At 34.6% G+C, this 19,239-nt stretch overlaps 1 protein-coding gene across 1 annotated transcript; it reads left to right on the forward strand.

The window, feature by feature from the left end:
- Positions 1-2,211: 2,211 nt before the first annotated feature.
- LOC115218108 (mitochondrial import inner membrane translocase subunit Tim17-B) lies at positions 2,212-17,604 on the forward strand. The gene is made up of 7 exons (XM_029787898.2): positions 2,212-2,339; positions 4,912-5,011; positions 7,521-7,584; positions 11,486-11,614; positions 13,226-13,261; positions 14,182-14,256; positions 16,807-17,604. Exons 1-7 carry the CDS (start codon positions 2,314-2,316, stop codon positions 16,875-16,877), a joined length of 501 nt encoding a protein of 166 aa, XP_029643758.1. The 5' UTR covers positions 2,212-2,313; the 3' UTR covers positions 16,878-17,604.
- Positions 17,605-19,239: the final 1,635 nt, after the last annotated feature.

Raw genomic sequence — 19,239 nt, forward strand, 5'->3', positions numbered from 1 at the left:
GTGATTGAGAAGCTTACTTCCAAACCATATGATTACAGGTTCAGTCCCAGTACATGACACCTTGAGCCAGTGTCTTCTAATATAGCCAAGGCCAACCAAAGCCTTGTGAGTAAATTTAGTAGAAATAAACTGAAAGAAGCTTGTTGTATACATCATCATCATTTAACGTCCGTTTTCTATGCTGGCATGGTTTGGATGGTTTGACTGGGAACTGGCAAGCAAGGAGGTCACAACAGGCTCCAATCTGATTTGGCAGTGTTTCTACAGCTGGATGCCCTTCCTAACGCTAACCACTCCGAGAGTGTAGTGGGTGCTTTTTATGTGCCACCGGCACGGGAGCCAGTCAGGTGGCACTGGCATCGGCCACGTTCGGATGGTGCTTTTTTTTACGTGCTACCGGCACAGGAGCCAGTTGGGGCGTGGTGGCTGACATCGACCACGTTCGGATGGTGTTTTTTACGTGTCACCGGCACGGGGGGCCAGTCAGATGGCACTGACAACGAGCCATGCATGCATGGTGCTTATTGTGTTCCACCAGCACGGGAGCCAGTCAGGAAACAATCTAGTATCTCACCATCTCTGGTTATAATCTACACACAACGAAAACCCCTAATGTCACTACAAATGCTAGGACTCACTATCTATGAGACCTTTGATGGTGATTGTACACATACAACATCGTCAAAATTGTATCAATTATATCTTTAAAATAAAGAAATACTTCAGATTTAATCAGTTGCTGACCCTCTACAAATCTCAAAGCCTACAGTGAAGACCTGTTCACATTTATGATACACTGCTACTGTTGCTATACACTCAAACAAAAATCTGCTAGGCTGACTATTCAACCATGTTAAACCACTAATTCAGAAACTATTTTCTCAGCCTTATCCATCATAACTATAATGACATCTGAACTAACTAGATGTACACCCTCTCCACCCAGACCTATCCATCTCTCCTTTAATTCTTTTTTTATTCCCTGGACCCTGCACGAAGCATTTCATCCAGTTCTTTCTCGATTACAGAATCCCAATCTTCTCTTACAGGTTTCTTGCAAACATTGACATCAACTGCATCAAACTTACCGTTATCTAGAAGAAAAACCCCAGGGATTTATTCTGAGTTTCTTTTCTTAAGTAAACAAAAAAAATTGCAAGGAACACATGTCAGATGCATTGTTGTTTAGCCTATGGGTTTCACATATCAGATAACACGATGAGGAAACTATGCAGTATAAGAAACCTATTTAACCCCTGACAGCATGAAAACATAAACGTTAAAACAACGATGACAAAGATTACGATGGTGTTGATGATCAACATCTTTGTGAATCGCATAGAATATGTTTACCCTGTTTTAGTATCATATATAAGATGGTAGCAGACAAATTGTACACAAGGAATAAAGGTTTTAAAATCAAATTGAAAATTGAATAAATTACTTATTTTAATATTCTCTCCAAATCAAGGTATAACTAATTTTGAAAATTCTTTCTAGATATCACTATCTAAAACGAGAGTTGAGGGAAGTAGTTCTGAATACAGGTATTCCTGAGAATATTTGATGGTTGCGGCTGAAAAACTTTGATGAAAGGTTTGTTCAATAAGGTTGATCTGAAGCCGATCAACAAGCGTTAGGATATCAATCAATATTGAACTCCAGTATCGAGGAGATGGAGAGCTGGTCCTAAACTCACTTTTCTATAATATATAGAGGATGAGAAATAAATCTGATCCTCATTACGATGATAATCTAATACAAGTAACTTTCCTTATTCTAAGCAAGTGTAATTAATTTTCTTCTTCATAAACATCGAACCATCTGCAAGGGTTAAAAGGATAAATGATTAATGAATGCTTCTTTACCTCAATCACTATGGAAAGCTTATAATCTGTTGTCAATTAAAACTGAGTTTACTTGCGCTCATTCGTACGATACATTATCATTTAAACTGTCTAGAGTGATTTGATCTGAGAGAGAGACAGAGACATGTAAACCGTTTCTATGGGTGCTTCCCAGGAAATTGGCAGCGATAGAGAAGTTACCAACATGGTTTTTAAGAGTTAAGACTGATATTTATATTTTAATTCATCATTAAATATTTTTATTCAAATTAATTAAATTAGCATACACCAATATTTTAGCTGTTGTATGAATGTTTAATGTTGAAATAATTAACAGAGCTAGTGAATACTATCTTTTGATAAATTACCATAAATTATAAATTACTTAAAACGTTTCGTTTCACTAAAAGTCGTTCGTTCCAGCAAATAAAGCCAATTTTGAGTTGCACCCCCTTTTCTGACAGCAATGGAGGAGTATGCACGTGATCCATGGTCAGTAAAATTAGAATTGATTTTTATAATAGTTTATTAATTACATGGTTTCATTTATCTATAAAATTACATCTAGAAGTCACATATGTTATTTTATTTGTTATTACACTATAAGTTTAATGACGATATAATTTCATTTGCGTAGTGTTTATGTCGACGACAAGGCATGTTCGGTAATACGTTGTTTTGCTCGAATACGACTTAAATGTTTTGAATCATTTATAAAGATAAAGATTTTCTATCAATAACAGTTTGTGATTGACTATAAGTAACTCAATACTTTAACATATACCATTTTTCTGGTTTTCTGGTGTGTTTATTATCCTCGTTGATCACATACTATGCACTTCCGTTTACATTTGTTATTACGTAAGCCACACATGTATTTACGAAATATTCATGTCCGTTACTGCTTCATAAACATTTTCATGTTTTCAGAAGGACCCTCTACTCACACCACACATCTATTTCAAGAGATGTTTTAACTAGCTTTTTGCTGATGCAAGATCATCGCTAGTTTCTTCAAATTATAGTTTATCCCCTCCTTTTTATACTTAGGCTATGCTATACATACTATTAAATGCGGTTCAAATAGATTATTTCGTAATTTGAATATACTATTGTAGGAGTTAATAAAATGGAAATTGGAAATTGCTTAATATAAGGTTGTCCCAAAAGTTCGTAGAAAGTCTTGGAAAATAATGGTCTTTATTTTGAGGAATAATTTTTGTTGATTTTGTTAGTACTTGGCGAGTAAAAATTCAATTTTCGCAAGTGTTTACTAACTTTTGGGACAACCTAATATGTAAAAAGAAATTTCTATAAGTTGGGTACTCTTCTAAAAGCCGGTACTACTGTTCTTAAGTGGTACCCTTAAAGCCAATGTTAGTGGAACGTAACGAATTTTTTTATCAGTGCCTCGCGCTAAATGAGATCAAGTTCAAACTTTAGGGCCCGGTTCACTCCCTCATTTTCTGTTAGTGTTTTAAGAGATATACATACCGTTTGAACAGCGTTTAATTTTGATTGTTAGCTGAGATTTTACAAAAAGTTAGTATCTTTTTTTCATATATTCCATATATTTAAATATGAAAAATGAGCAGGATTGATTCTCAAAAAAAAAAAAAAAAAAAAAAACAAACAGAAATGTGGGAGAAAACGGTAACATATATGTCAAAACAGTATCTAGAAAGAAACTCATTTTAAATGTTATATATCTAGTAATGTTCTTGCTGAAAATACATTGCATACAATATATATTTCTGTGTAAGTTATGTGTATTTTCCTAACCAAAAACCGAAAGTGTAATAATGTATGAAAAAAAATTTGAACATCTCTTTTTATTTTACCTTAGAGTTAAACATACAGAAATTATTTATCACATTAATATGAAAATTTATACACGCTTCATTCATCTACGTGCTTTTCCACAAAAATATATCTAACTGCTTTTTGACCTTGGCAATTTTATTCTCCCCTTAACCTTCGTTATATCTTCTGCTAACATCCTAGACGGAGGTTACAGTTTTAATATACTGAATACAATTAAAATTGTATTCACTTGTCATTAAATACTTCTTAATTACGAATGAGAAGTAGAAAGCAGAAATCTATTTGTCACTCTTTCTGATAAACTAATGTACTTTTGACGTGCGGTCACAAAATATCGATCTTTTATTCGAAGACTTTTTGCATATCGATCTCAGTTTAACCCTTTTGATACCGCTCTGGTTCTATGAATCAAAGTTACTGTTTTAAAGTAATCTAAAATAGAATCTTCTACCAAAATTTCCTTAATCTATAACAAACACCAGCTCAATAATAAAGTTATTTTACTAAATTCCTTATTATTCTAAAAATTGAAACAGGCGATGTATTTCAACCGAAATATGGTAACAGCAATTAAGATTGTCTATACATCCCTCTCTCTCTCCTCTCTACTTTATATCGTAAGGTTAACCAACAGACATGAAAAAAATATTTTTAAATTCTGTTTTAAAGCATTCAGATCGCTTCTTGTTTGTAGACAAATCATGAAGCTATTGATAGGTTTAAACTTGTAAACTGCCATGATATTCACAGTTCACCTTTAAATTCAGAGCAAGTTCACCTCGGCAAAGTCGTGCACTTTTAGCTACGTAAACTGAGTGAGTGCTGCTAATGAAAACAACGCTGCATTAAATATTTCTTAAAGTGCTCCTAGGCACAAAATTTAACGACAGATTGTACCTTTTTAAAAAAAAAGCTTGCAATATTGCTGAAATTCAGAATTATTACCTGAGCAAAAAAAAAAAAAATAATAATAATTAGAAGATAATTAATTTTACACATAAGGAAGAAAACAGGAACGTTCAGTTAATTTCCCAAGCTAATAGATCATCCAGAAACATTTTTTTCATTATTTACAGATAAAGTAACAAAACGAATTTCTAATTTTTGTCCCGTGTTTTTGTTCAGAATTTCATACATTGATGTCATGAATAAAATACATTTTTAAAATATCAAATTATTTATATTTAAATTAATGCACTTTACTTTTCAATTTCTTTTTCTTTGCATCTTTTTTTTTTAGTCCTTGGAGAATAGTGGATGATTGTGGTGGTGCCTTTTCTATGGGTGCCATAGGAGGGTCTGTATTTCATGGAATCAAAGGATTTAGGAATGCACCCAGTGTAAGTTTGTTTGTTGTTTCACTGTTTCAGGATTCTATTACTCTTTTCTTTATAAAACAATGCCTTGAAATGTATTTTTCCAACCCATTCTAGCAGTAAAAAGCAGACAAAATGAAGGATTTAAGATAGTTTTGAATTGTCTGTAAGCAGTACATAATTTTTAGTTTACTGTTTCCTGTAGGATTGAGTAGCCACCACTGAGATTAAAGAGACTAGTTATCTCCTTTCAAATTATATTTGATATTGTCTACCCATTGTCTTCATGGCAAACTAAAAAATGAGCACCTTCTTTGGGAACAGGGTTTCAGTCATACACTGCAAGTAGCCTCAAACTTATATTAGATTAACCAAAGTAGCCTCTGGGTTCTTAAAAGCTTTCTATTTGCAAATTTAAAATTACGTTAATCTTGGATAAGAAGCAACACTCATGAATTTTATAGGCCTTCTAGGACTGGTGAGTTCAGTTTGTATTTCTGTTGGTTAAACATGGACAGTTTTGAGATAAAATGATCCATCACCATCATTTAACATCCGCCGTCTCATTCTAGTATGGGTTGGACAGTTTGACAGGAGCCTGCATCAGACTTTTGTGTCTGTTTTGGCAGGATTTTTACAGCTGGATGCCCTTCCTAACACCAACCACCCAGCAGAGACGACAGAGTGCTTTTTACTTGGCATGAGCACAGGCAAGGTTGCTTTTGCCAAGGTTTTTACTGCTGGATGCCATTCCAAATGCCAACTACTTTACAATGTGGACTGGATGCATTTTACGTCCACACTGCTAAGTGGGCAAGCAAAGTATTTATGATATACTCTTGATTGAGACAGTAGATATTATTTGGAAAAGCAAGTGCACCAGCTGATCCTGAGTGAAAGTATTGCACAGCTGGCTAGTTTGTGTATAAGCTGTTTCAATATGTTGGGGATTGAGTCTTTACTAGTCTGCCAGATGGTATTTGTTTTTGAATGCAGTGTCATTATACTTGTAACAGTTGCACTGTCTAAATTTTGTGACCAGGATTCCAATATAAGTCTTACTTGAATACTGTTCAGTATCAGTAACCAATAGGGTCTAAAATCTTAGTTTGTTGATAGAATTGTTTGTTATATCTTCATTAGAGAATGTTTTCCCTATCTCTGTTCTTAGAAGCAGTGCATGCCAATTGTAAGGCACCTGTAGCTCTTCTGGAACCATACTGGTAATTCAAAGAAAATGAATAGTTGCTGATGAAAGAGTTTGTTTACAACTTTTTCAGTCGTCTTTGATATGTTGGGAGGGATGGCAGCAGATGACAGTATTTTGCATTAATGTACATTGTCACGTGTTTCTGAAGATTGTATAGAGTAAGAAAGAAATTTGCTTTACAACTACATAGTTTCTGGATTCAAATCATTCTATAATACCTTGATAAGTGGTTTCAATGTTCTGTGAGAAGAGTTGTGCCATTCAGATGTTTTTGTTGTTTTTTTTCCTCAGTACAGTAATACCTCACTTAATGAGGACCTGCTTTATGAGACCCCAGGTTTACGAATTTTAATTTATAATAAATTTTCCAAGCACAAGATCCAAATTTTGAATGGCAAAAGTTTCTACTACCATAATAATTGCTTCTGCATGTTACCAAGAAATTTATAGAGAGCAGAAAAAAGCTTCTTCTAAGCAAACAACTCTAGTCTGTCTACAAGTGCTTGTGAATTGGCAATTGCATCTACAAGTGATGGTTTGTTTGTATGTGAGTCTAGTGAAATGTATTCAGAATGCAATTATAATATTTTTTATTATAAATGAACTTGACATTCTTTATACTTTACATGAAATATTCTTTGCATTCTACTGTTGTTTTATTGCCCTTTATTTACAAGTATTATAAATTTTATAGGTAAAATATTTTTCGTAGAATAAATTATGGTTTGTAACATTGCTACTATGGGAAAGTATTGCTCTGCTTTATGAGTTTTCATTTTACAAGCGGTCTCTTGGAACAAATTAATTTGTATATCAAGACATACTGTACAATGTAAAAAGCTGGTTATTAAAAAATGCCATTCACATGATATTAGCTCCAGGTCAACTGTGATCAAAAGGCATTCTGTCAATGATAATCCAACCATTTTTCATGTTCAGTGTATCCAGGGTGACATCCTTTATGGCTTTCTTTTTTGAGACAGTGAGGTGTGATGTGAGGGCTATTTGGCTGCTATTTCTGACAGAACAAGCCACTATATATTGATTTTCTCATAATCTAACATTTATTAGTGCATAGATTTAAATAGATATTGTTTACAGTGCGAAAAGTATGTGATGTTAGTCTGATTCACAGTTCGACCATTACGTTTTACTTGCAATTTCTAACTGTAGTCATTATATGATTGATGAAGCTTTCACTGGTGACCCATTAACACATTAAGCATTACAAAATGTTTTTTACAGTCAAATATTCCTTAAGTCCTTTTATGAACTCTTTATTTATTCAAAAATATTAATCTGATTTCTATGTATTTTTTCCAGGGACATTACAGACGACTAATTGGCAGTTTTGTTTCCATCAAACAGAGAGCTCCTGTTACTGGCGGTAAGTGCTCTACATAGCTATATGTACTTATGGTGCCATTTGTTGTTCTCAGGTCATACTCCCATGACAATAGTGTTTGAAAAATTTTGCAACACTTTCTCTCTGACTCCATGTATGTATGCATATCATCATCATCATCATCATCGTCATCATTTAACGTTCGTTTTCTGTGCTGGCATGGGTTGAGTAGCTTAACAGGAACTAGTAAAGCCAGGAGGCACACCAGGTTCCATCATCTGTTTTGGCTTGATGCCCCTTCTGATGCCAACCACTCTACAGAGTGTACTGGGTGCTTATTTATGTGGCATCATCACTGGTACTTTTTAAGTGGCATCAGCACCAGTGCTTTTTAAATGGAACCTTGGTTTTAGGATCTCAATTCTGTTGTGGTGGATGGGTTTTCTCAAGTACAGCAATGCACCACATATCTTGGTCCTCTGTTATCTCCTTCATATGGTTCAGCATTTTGAGATCAGCCTTCTGTACACATTCACAGAGGTTTGCATGTTGATGTTCCATGTTTTTCATCAATTGAGCAAAATAGTGATATTCGTTGTTGACCAGTCTCTCTGAGCTTCCAAAGACACCTGAAATAAAATTCCCCCTTTTGAAATAACTCCCCAGCCACGCCTATGCTAGCATAGAATATATATAATTCTAGCTTGACTAAGCTTCATGCACATCAGTTAATGTTCTGTATGCTGTTTTAGTAAGAATAATTCCATTCTTATCAGGCTGTGATTGATTGATTTGGTTTTCATACTTGAGGAAGCAGAAACACACAGAAATATGTCTTGTGATCCAATGATGTCATTCACAAAAATATTTCCACACACGCCTAGGAGAAATTTTTTTTTGAGACTATTTCCACTGCAAGTCTTATCACTTGTTGAATGCACTCAAAATGTGTTTAATGTGAATTTACATAAATATATATAGAGAGAGACAGACAGACAGAATCAGATAAAAAAAATCAAAGGCTGTAAATAGTTTTCAGAACATTTATAAAGAAAAGGTCTTACAGCTGTTTCCGGGATATTTTATATATGCCTTCATCAGAGATGGTGCAAGAAAATGAGTATTAATTATTGTAGAGAAAATATGAAATACAGAGGGAAGTAACAGAATGAAAATAGAGATACATAAGGATATTGTATTTGCAGTTCCATTATTCAAGTAGAATGGTGTATATAAGTTGTGAAGAAATTTCTTGTACATTATGTGTGAGTTCCAATGGTAGTTATGTTTTGTCATTCCAAGCATAGAGCCTGTAAACAGTGTTGTTCGTTCGAGGGGGATTTTTGATGTGAATTAAAATCTGGGAATGTGTTTGTAATATCAATGGATAGATGGAGGGAGGAGAGATTTCTATGATTAGAAAACAGGAAGAAGGAAAAGGGAGGGTGACAAAAAAAAATGAAGAGGGAACGAAATGAAATGAGAGAGGGTGTGTTAGCTAGTGGTCAAGATAAAATGATAGGAGGAAGGGAGAGATGAGAGGGTAAAGAGTAAAAAAGTGTGAGGTATGTGAGCAGAGGTGGTGTGATAGAGCTGCATTAGGGGATGGGTATAGAAAAGGTAGAGAGAAGGTCAGGGTAGGGTGATGTGTAAGTGGGTATTAGTTTTGGTGGTAAAAATTGAGGCAGAAATAAGTCAAGTTGCTATAAATAGTTGTGTGATAAGTAGGAAAAGAAAGAAAGAATGTAAGAGTGTATATCTGGAGAGAAAAAAAAGAACGATTTTTTTTGTGGCCGTTGCCAGTACCGCCTTACTGGCCCTCGTGCCGGTGCCACGTAAAAGCACCCACTACACTCTCGGAGTGGTTGGCGTTAGGAAGGGCATCCAGCTGTAGAAATCTGCCAGATCAAGATTGGAGCCTGGTGCAGCCATCTGGTTCGCCAGTCCTCAGTCAAATCGTCCAACCCATGCTAGCATGGAAAGCGGACGTTAAACAATGATGATGATGTATACACACACCCACACATATATAGACATATACTTCAACATAGGCATATGTATACAAACTCATGTATGTTCACACTCATTCACACATATATATGCTTATTCGTATTTATTTTTGTATATATAAATGTATGCACGCAAACACACATGCATAATCATATGTATGAATATATACACACTTGCAATCACACACACAGGCACATATGTGTACATATATATACTTACATATATCCACATGCAAATCCATATTTAAATAAAATAGCTATACATATACTCATACATACTCGTTTATATGTATACAAACACATACACACACACACATATATATATAAAGTTAATCCAAACATGAAAACACAACAACGCGAGGACGTGGAACAAATATAGTATTATTGAACGCTCAAGAAGGAAGGGAAGAAGGAGGGTTTTACATTTCGAGCGGAGCTCTTCGTCAGAAACATAGGAAAAAGAAAGATCCAGAGAAGGGAAGACGGAGGGAAAAAAATCGCCAACGGTACACACGCAGCCACATTTTGCATATATATATCATCATCTGATGCTTCTTAGGTCCAGCTTTTCTCTCAAGGTACTTACACTCTGCCGAGTATGAGTACTGACATTACACATCCATCGGAGCATACTGGCTTCATTTCTTGCGAGCTTACGCATATCCTCAGCAGTCACGGCCCATGTTTCACTGCCATGTAGCATGGCTGTTCGTACACACGCATCATACAGTCTGCCTTTTACTCAGAGCGAGAGGCCTTTTGTCACCAGCAGAGATAAGAGCTCTCTGAACTTTGCCCAAGCTATTCTTACTCTAGCAGTTACACTTTCAGCACACCTGCCCCCGCTGCTGACTTGGTCACCTAGGTAATGGAAGCTATCAACTATTTCTGGAAAGTGACAGAAGTTGATCTCAGAGCATTTTCAGTGTTTATTGTTCCTGAGCATCTGCCACATACAAAAACCATCTTCCTATTTAGCCTTCCTTTGACATTGCTGCACCTCTTATGTGTCCATAGCTTACACTTGGTGCATCCTATAGAGTTTCTACCTACACCTTTTCTACAGATTGAGCAGGGCCATCTACCTGAAGGCGTTTGTGATTTGTCTACCTTCCTACTTATTAGGACTTTGGTTTTAGCTAGATTGACTCTAAGACCCTTCGATTATGTTCATATATGTATATACATACACACACACACATATATATATATATATATAATTAAATGATTGTGATCCTAAAGTAAGAATGGGAGTTAGATAAGGATTAGAATTTAAAATGGAGATTCATAAGGTTGTTGGTGATTACCTACGGGGTATTGTGGAAATATACTGTGTGGTTATCTAGGCATTTAGATTTGTGGTAGAATTTGAAGGCATGAAAAAAGCAGTGGTTGCATGTGCTTAGGACCTCATGTTTATTTAGTAGTGTTGAAGAGTTATGCTTTAATATGTGGAGTGCCTCCTTCAAGCAAAGCTTGCAGGTTGAGCATTGACCTTGGTAAGGAAGCCCTGAATAAATATGAACCATGACAACGTATAGGGTATATTTGTATTTTTGAGATGATGTATGTGACTGGCTAGTGTTGTAGATTTACTATGTTTATCGTATCTAAAGGAATGGAGGTGAGCGGCATATCGTTGTTTAAAATTTATGGTTGTTCCTATATATGTGGGTGTAGAATTGTGTAATGTATTAAGGACAGTGCATTTATAAATCATATATATATATATATATTAGCAAAAGCATGGTACAAATTACCTAGTCATACTAACAAGTGACAGCTAAGCTTTCCTTAAATCCTTAAAAGTGTTTCAGCCCGAAAGCTACGACCATGCTGGGGCACCACTGTTGTGCCCCAGCATGGCCGTTTATATATTATTTCAGTATTTAGTTGTACAAGTTATTTTCAGTTGTCTTTTTGTTTTCTCACAGGTAATTTTGCAGTTTGGGGAGGCCTGTTTTCAGCTATTGATTGCTCTTTAGTTTACATTCGAAAAAAAGAAGACCCTTGGAATTCAATCACAAGTGGTGCACTGACAGGAGCCGTGCTCTCTATCCGAAGTAAGTTATCTGTTTTATTTCTAATTTTCTAAGATTAACTCGAACATCTTTTCATTTAGGCTCCATTGAAAGCTAACCTTTTTACATTTAGATGTCAAATGTAATGCTTATTCAGTTACATTGTTTGAATTAGTCAAGCAGTATCTCATAGTTTTGAGATTTTGATGATGTGATTGTACAGTTTTAAAATGACATTAAAGGTTAACTGTGATTGTCCAGACCTGGCCACTTTGAACATAAAACAGGTAGAATATTTGGGCCAGATATGTCTGATTTAAAAGCTGAAGGGTTAGAATATCTAAAATTTTAATTACACACAAAGCCAATATTGCGTTAATTATAATCTGAAAATAGGTTTTGTCCTTATTAGTTTTACCTCATTGAGCAATTAGTTTTAATTCATTGGTTAGTACTACTTTTACTTTTATCATCATTTTTTTTTAACATACTTTTTTCCTTGCTTGCATGTGTTGGATGGAATTTACTGAAGTGAACCTCCTTTGCTAGAAGATGCCCTTATTTCTCCCAACCCTCTATGACAAACACATTTCCATAGAAGATTGGAAATGAAGGACACTGCTTGCTTGATAGTAACACTTGTTTACAACTATCATGTTATGTCAAGGAAAGGAGACAGTAACACATGCACAGTGGGTTACTTGTCAGTCTCTGACAAATGCACTCACAAGGAATTTCTTTGAAACAACTTTCCAAATATATTTTAGGCACAAACTTCATACCTTGTTAATCTTACACACAAAAAATTTTTAATACTTTAAAGATGTATCAAATTTTGTTATTTAATTGTATAGTTTAGAATTTAACTGTATCTTCTTTAACTTCATAAGAAATTATTTATTGAAATATAGACTTTTGCCTACTTTAGTGGTTAGCTGAATAACTGAGCAGTTACTCTTTTACTTGTTTCAGTCATTTGACTGCGGCCATGCTGGAGCACCGCCTTTAGTCGAGCAAATCGATCCCAGGACTTATTCTTTGTAAGCCCAGTACTTATTCTATCGGTCTCTTTTGCCGAACCGCTAAGTGACGGGGACATAAACACAGCAGCATCGGTTGTCAGGCAATGCTAGGGGGACAAACACAGACACACAAGCACACACACATATATATATATATATATACGTATATACGACAGGCTTCTTTCAGTTTCAGTCTACCAAGGAGTTTACTTCATAATCATGCTTCTGGGTTTGGTTCCATTGCACTGCATTTAGGAGGTCTCTTACCATTGCTTCCAGTTAACCCAAACCTTGTGAAACTGTAAGGAAGTCCATCCGTCAGATGAAGTATATGGATGAACTTTGTTTCCCACCTGGTTCAACATCTCCAACTAGTAATTAGATATTGTTTACAGAGTTAATACCATTGTAAGATTCTTACCAAGTGTCTTGTTTAAGGGTAACTTAGTAGTGATTATTTCTCTTTTGCTGCATCCAGTCTTGGAAACATTCTGTAAAGCTCTTGTATATTCTTACTCTTAGCATAAAATGGAGAAAATTGATTTGGAATCTTCTGATGCCTACTTTCATGCTGTGATAAAACTTAAGTGTCTTTCTGTTGACTAGTTTTTTTTTAACTCTTTTATTGCAGATGGTGCTGGTGCAATGGTTGGTTCAGCAATAATTGGTAAGTTGATATTCTTTCATTTGGGCAAATTTACCTTTTTAGATATTATTCCAAATGTAATGGAGAGTGCTTCAGATAATATGCATGAGTGGTGGACCTAGCTTTAATTCTCTAATTATAGATCCTTTTTATGTTTTTTTTTAAGATTCCTTAGGTCTAATAATCAGACACAAAAGTATTGACAACCTGTATTGGTTTGTTTATGTCCTGATAACTTAGCAGTTCAGCAAAAGAGACCTATAGAATAAGTACCAGGCTTAGGAAAAGTACTGGGGTTGATTCATTCAACTAAAAACTCTTCAAGGCAGTGCTCCAGCTTGGCCACAGTCTAATGACTGAAACAAGTAAATAATAAAAGATATATATATAAAGATAAGCTAAATATAGCTTTATTAACATTCAAGATGTTTCATGAATACTTATCAGATGCGTTTACAGTTTCAGAGTTGATAAGATTAAGGCAGCTTCTTGCACCCTCGGAGAAACTGAGGGTGCATGGAGCTTACCTCAAATTTGCAAAATTTAAAAGCTATTAACTCTTTATTAATTTATTTATGGCGAAAATGAATTTCAAGGCATTGATTTAGCATATAAAACTATATCATTACACCAAATATGAAATCAATTTGAACAGCAATTGAAGAGATTGAAAATTGGGCAGCCAAACAGAAAAGATCCAGTATTTTTGAAGGGGTGTGTCCTATGTAATTATGATCTGATGGAGCTCTCTGGTTTCTCAACAATCTTAATGTTGAGTTTGAGTTTGATGTCCTTCAGAGCCTTCCTAAATCTATGGGCTAATTTCCCATGAGGTGTGGCCTCTACGAACATCACTCCTTGATATTTATCAGCCGTGAACCATGTGTTCACTGTTTGCTTTGTCACAAATCCTCTGTATACAACCTTCTTTCTTTCATCAGGTGGTGTACTACTTGCATTAATTGAAGGTGTAGGCATATTAATTACTCGGTTTTCTGCAGAACAGTTCAATCCCGGTAAGTTTGACATTTATTTTTTCTTTTTGTCCAGCTATATTAAACCATAGACATTCCTTTAGAAGTTATGTGCTTTATTTAGATATTTTATTGATAAGCAAAATTTATCAATAAAAGACCAACAATGTGTTTCCCTTTTTATTTCTGTATATTTTTTAAACATTGTTTTATATTTTATAGCATTTTTAATACCTTAATACTAATTGTTTTAGGAATGCTTTTAATCATCATCATCAACATCATTTAATATCTGCTTTCCATGCTGGCATGGGTTGGATGGTTTGACTGAGAACTGGCAAGCTGGGTCCAATCTGATTTGGCAAGGTTTCTACAGCTGGATGCCCTTCCTGATGCCAACCACTCTAAGAGTGTAGTGGGTGCTTTTATGTACCACTGGCATGGGAGCCAGTCTGGTGGCACTGACATAATTTCTGAATATACTGTATAGGTCTGACTTTTCCAATGGTACGCAGGTGTCAATGAATGGTTGAATGACCAGATCCAAGCTTCTCTGCTAGTTCCTCGACGATTACGATGGGATTTTGTTCCACCAGGGTTTGCTGGACATCCTCGTCGAGCTCTACAGTTCTTCCAGAATGAGGCTTGTCTTCTAGGCTGTAGTTTCCAGCTCGGAATTTCTGGAACCACAGTTGACACTGGCTTATGTACATTGTCCATTCCCCCCATATACTGTATTAATTTTCCTCCCACTTTCCATTGCATTGTTGCCTTTATTGAACTCATAAAGCAGAATATGCCAAACATGCTCCTTTGTCATTTCCATTAGCTTTGAAAAAAATAACTGTTAAAATCGAATTGCACCCTTCAAAACTTGCACCAAGAATAAGGACAAGGTAACATTACTACCTGCTTTTATAGCAAGTTGATGAAAGTTGCTTATCCCGTCGCGTCTGACTTTTAGTTCATATAATTGAAAGAACCACTTTATTTATGGGATGACCCAATATATATATAAAAGCATGTGTTTGTGTATGTGTATTTTTGCCAAAGTATATTAGTAAAGGTTGTTAATAATTACAAGAAAGCCATAAAACCACTCCTCTTTAAATGAAGTTTCTTGCAATATTTGTTCTATGTTGTTAGACATTCCCTTGTCTCTCTCCTTGTTGGAAATAAGTGAACCAGTGATTGTCCTATTTGAAACCTATAATTGATAACACAGCTGCTCACATTTTCTGATATAAATAAAAATTATCAGAGCATATATAAATGTTTTGATTATTAAGTAGAAATAATAGTGGCATATTGCCAGAAATGCCTTATTGTATTCAGTTTTTTACACTGCAAGAAATAAATATCATTAATACACTAGAGTCAATTCAAGGACTATACTACCAACCATGCAAAACAGTGACTGTGCTTAGCCAAGGGAACATTAGATCATGGCTGTTTCTTATATATGTTTGTAAGCAAAGTTGCTGCATTGACCAGCCGTGACATCCCTCTCTCTTGTCCTTCTCCACTGACAACTGTATCATCTTTATTACTCCTACTGCTTTCCCCCACCCTATCCATTCTGTCAGTCTGGTTGTGTTTTCCATACAGTTTTGCAAACTGATTCTTCAACCCACCTTGTGCCTTGTGGGACCATTGATGTACCTCACCGCCAATATTTATCTTAACAGCTCCTACTGTTCATTTTCTCTGTCTGTACTCTCCCCCTACTATTGTAGCCAAGCAGATCTTCTACAAGAACCTGCACTGCTTCCTGGTTCTCTTAGTTCAATCCCCTTGTCCCTTAGCATGAAGCTACCCCACCATCAGGATTTGTAGTTCTGCAAACTGCATTACAACCTGAATAGTGCAGGTAGCATGAAAAAGGTATCCACTCTACATTGAAAATGGTTGGCATTAGAAAGGGCATCCAGCCATAGAAACCTTGCCAAAATGACCTTGGAGTATGACACAGTCCTTGGAGACATCAAATCCTGTCAGACCATCCAGCCCATGCCAGCATGGAAAAGTTAAATGATGATGAATGAATATTGTATGTTAACTATTTCTGCTTCAGTAAGTATTGAAATAGAGTTGAGATAATTTTAGAAATAAGTTTTAGTTATGGTTGTTATTAACTTAATGTGAATGTGCCATTTTATTTTTAAAATCACAAAAGAGTCAGAAAAGTGCAAGTAAAAATTAGAAGTATTAGTTAATAACCACAGGATATTTTTTTGAATTCCAGTTTTAATGCAGATATTGAGTTTAAATTTTCCACTTTTTAAGACTATTTCATGTAGAGGTATTTTATTATTCCTTTTAGAGCTAGAATAATCCGTTAATTCTTAATATCACATCAAATGTAATATAATATCATAATATTTTTATTACCTTATTTTAGAATTTTATTAAGTATTTCTTAAATAAAAATGTACCATTTTATTACATGCTTGAATTATTTCCCTAATTTTCGCAAAAGTTAATAAATTCTGACTGCAATTTCTAAGTGTTTCTGTATCTATATTTATGCAAACACACATCATTCTAGTTATTAAATTGTCTTTTTTTGTGTTGTTTTTTTAATCCTTGTAGCAAACAGAAGTATGATAGAAGATCCATCGCAGTTACCACCAAAGCCAATTTTTGGAAATTCATACCAATAGCTACCTCTAAACATTCTAGCAACTAGTGTATTCCACCTAACAAGTACCAAACTGAACAATTTTGAACAGTACCACAAAAATACAACAAAAAACTACAGCATTCTAGCAACCAAGTATTTCCACTTTGCTGTTGTTATAAACTCACTTGGACTCTGCTGCTGTCTAAACTTTCTGCTGGGGTCTTTGAGTATTTGTGCTAGTGTGCTGCTGATCCAGGGCAGAAATTACAAGCATCTACCTTTGTCAATTTGAAATTCTTCATTAACAGTTTCTTATAAATCTGAAATTCTTTGATTTTTCTTTGACTTATTCTAGAAAACAAACATACAAAGGATATATCTATATATATATTCATTGAAGAACTGCCCCTTTTCTTTTTTATAAACATAGTTGCAAATGTAGAGATGTATTTACAAAAAGATATTTCTCTCTGATAATTATATTTTTTTGCAGCTGACCTATTTAAGGAAGTGTATTTGGATATTTTAACTACACTGGAATATTTAAGTAGGTGTTTGTATATAAAAATGTGACTGTGTGTATAACAACAATGTGTTTAATTCTTTAATTCTAAATTTGCTTAAAGACGAAGTTACGCATTTGCATCATAATATCTAACTAAATTATATTTCAGTATCTTATACATTAGAGCAGTGGTTCCTAAACATCTTTGTTTTTTCTTTTTGATTATGGCACACTTTGCAGCAAATAAAAATATTTTCGTACACTTTGTGTATAAAGTCAAGAAATAATTTTAAACTACAAAAAGTTATGTACTTGCTTCTTTATTCAACATATGTAACATAGCCGTTAGAGAATTTTAGTTTGTATTTTTTTGAACTTTTTATTATTTATATGACCATGGGGCAACTTTTGGTATCCACTGCTTTAAGGTGTTTAAAAATATCTAGACTTGTTGGGAAAACATGCATTTTGGTAATTAGGTATGTCAGTGTACAGTCTGAACTAAAATCTGTTGACTTAAACAATCATCTTTTTGGAATTGATGAAAACATTCCAGTACTGGAGCTAATTCAATTGACTGAGCTCCTTATCTGCAAATCTATAGGCTTGTGGTAAGAAATTAGACAATTATTTGTGGAAAATACACTGTTAATGATTTGTGTTCATATTTTAAGGTTTCTATGTATTCAGTTCATTAGATTTGCTAAATTAATTTAATGAGTGAACTAAGAAATAGGACCTCTATCCCCAATACAATCAGAACTTAATTTGGAAATGATCAGTTAATTTAGCTTATTTAGAACTGAGATTTTATTAATTGGAAAGATATAATACGGTTGTCATTTAACCTAACCGAGTTTAAAATGTTGATTTAATTTTTAAATTAACACCTTTATAGTATGGTTGTTACAATATAGGTGTAAATTTACACTATCTCTATGGATGCTGAATTTGAAATGCATTACTTGTATTAACCACTGATGAAGATATAGTTCCACATTATAACCATTTTGCATTTAAGTGATGGATCATAGTTATTTGATATAGGCACTAATATTTTTTAACACTATTTAAAATACAAGGAAATCAGTATTTTACTATAGTTAATTGTATTGAATCACTGCCATGATTTATTTTAAAAAACAAAAATGGTTTCAATTGCATAATTTCTTCCATAACATTTATACTTCATCCTTTTATACAATTCATGACTTACAACTAATTTCTCATATATTATGATAACCTATTGGAAAACGAATACTTTGATTAATGTGGAGGTATTGAATGATTATGTGTGGAGCACCTTTGATCAGGACTATCATAGAGCTAAACAATGCTTACCAATTTTATGAAGCTGTATTGCTTAGTTTGATGAACTGGTTCATTTGAGAGTTTAGCTGTCTTGGTCATGTGTGTGCACACACAAGCATTCTCAGCTGTTGATCTGTATTTATTCACTCAAACATCTCCATCTCTACTATACATTATATCTCTTTAGGATAAGTAAAGCTTATTTTGATTGGAAGATATTCTTTAAAGAGAAATAACTAACTTCAAGTTGTAAGATAACAATTTTTTATTATGAGCCTTCATCATCATCATCATCGTTTAACGTCCGTTTTCCATGCTAGCATGGGTTGGACGGTTCAACTGGGGCCTGGGAAGCCAGAAGGCTGCGCCAGGCCCAGTCTGATCTGGCAGTGTTTCTACAGCTGGATGCCCTTCCTAACGCCAACCACTCCGTGAGTGTAGTGGGTGCTTTTTACGTGCCACCTGCACGTGTTCAATATTTTTTCTTTTATCTTGGTCATACATTTGTTGAGAGCACTTATTAAAACAGTTATTCCTCAACTGAATAACATAAACGAACACTGGACAAACCTCAAAAATGAAAACT

This window comes from Octopus sinensis, linkage group LG1, assembly GCF_006345805.1.
Source record: "Octopus sinensis linkage group LG1, ASM634580v1, whole genome shotgun sequence".
In the NCBI taxonomy this organism is placed as follows: Eukaryota; Metazoa; Mollusca; class Cephalopoda; order Octopoda; family Octopodidae; genus Octopus; species Octopus sinensis.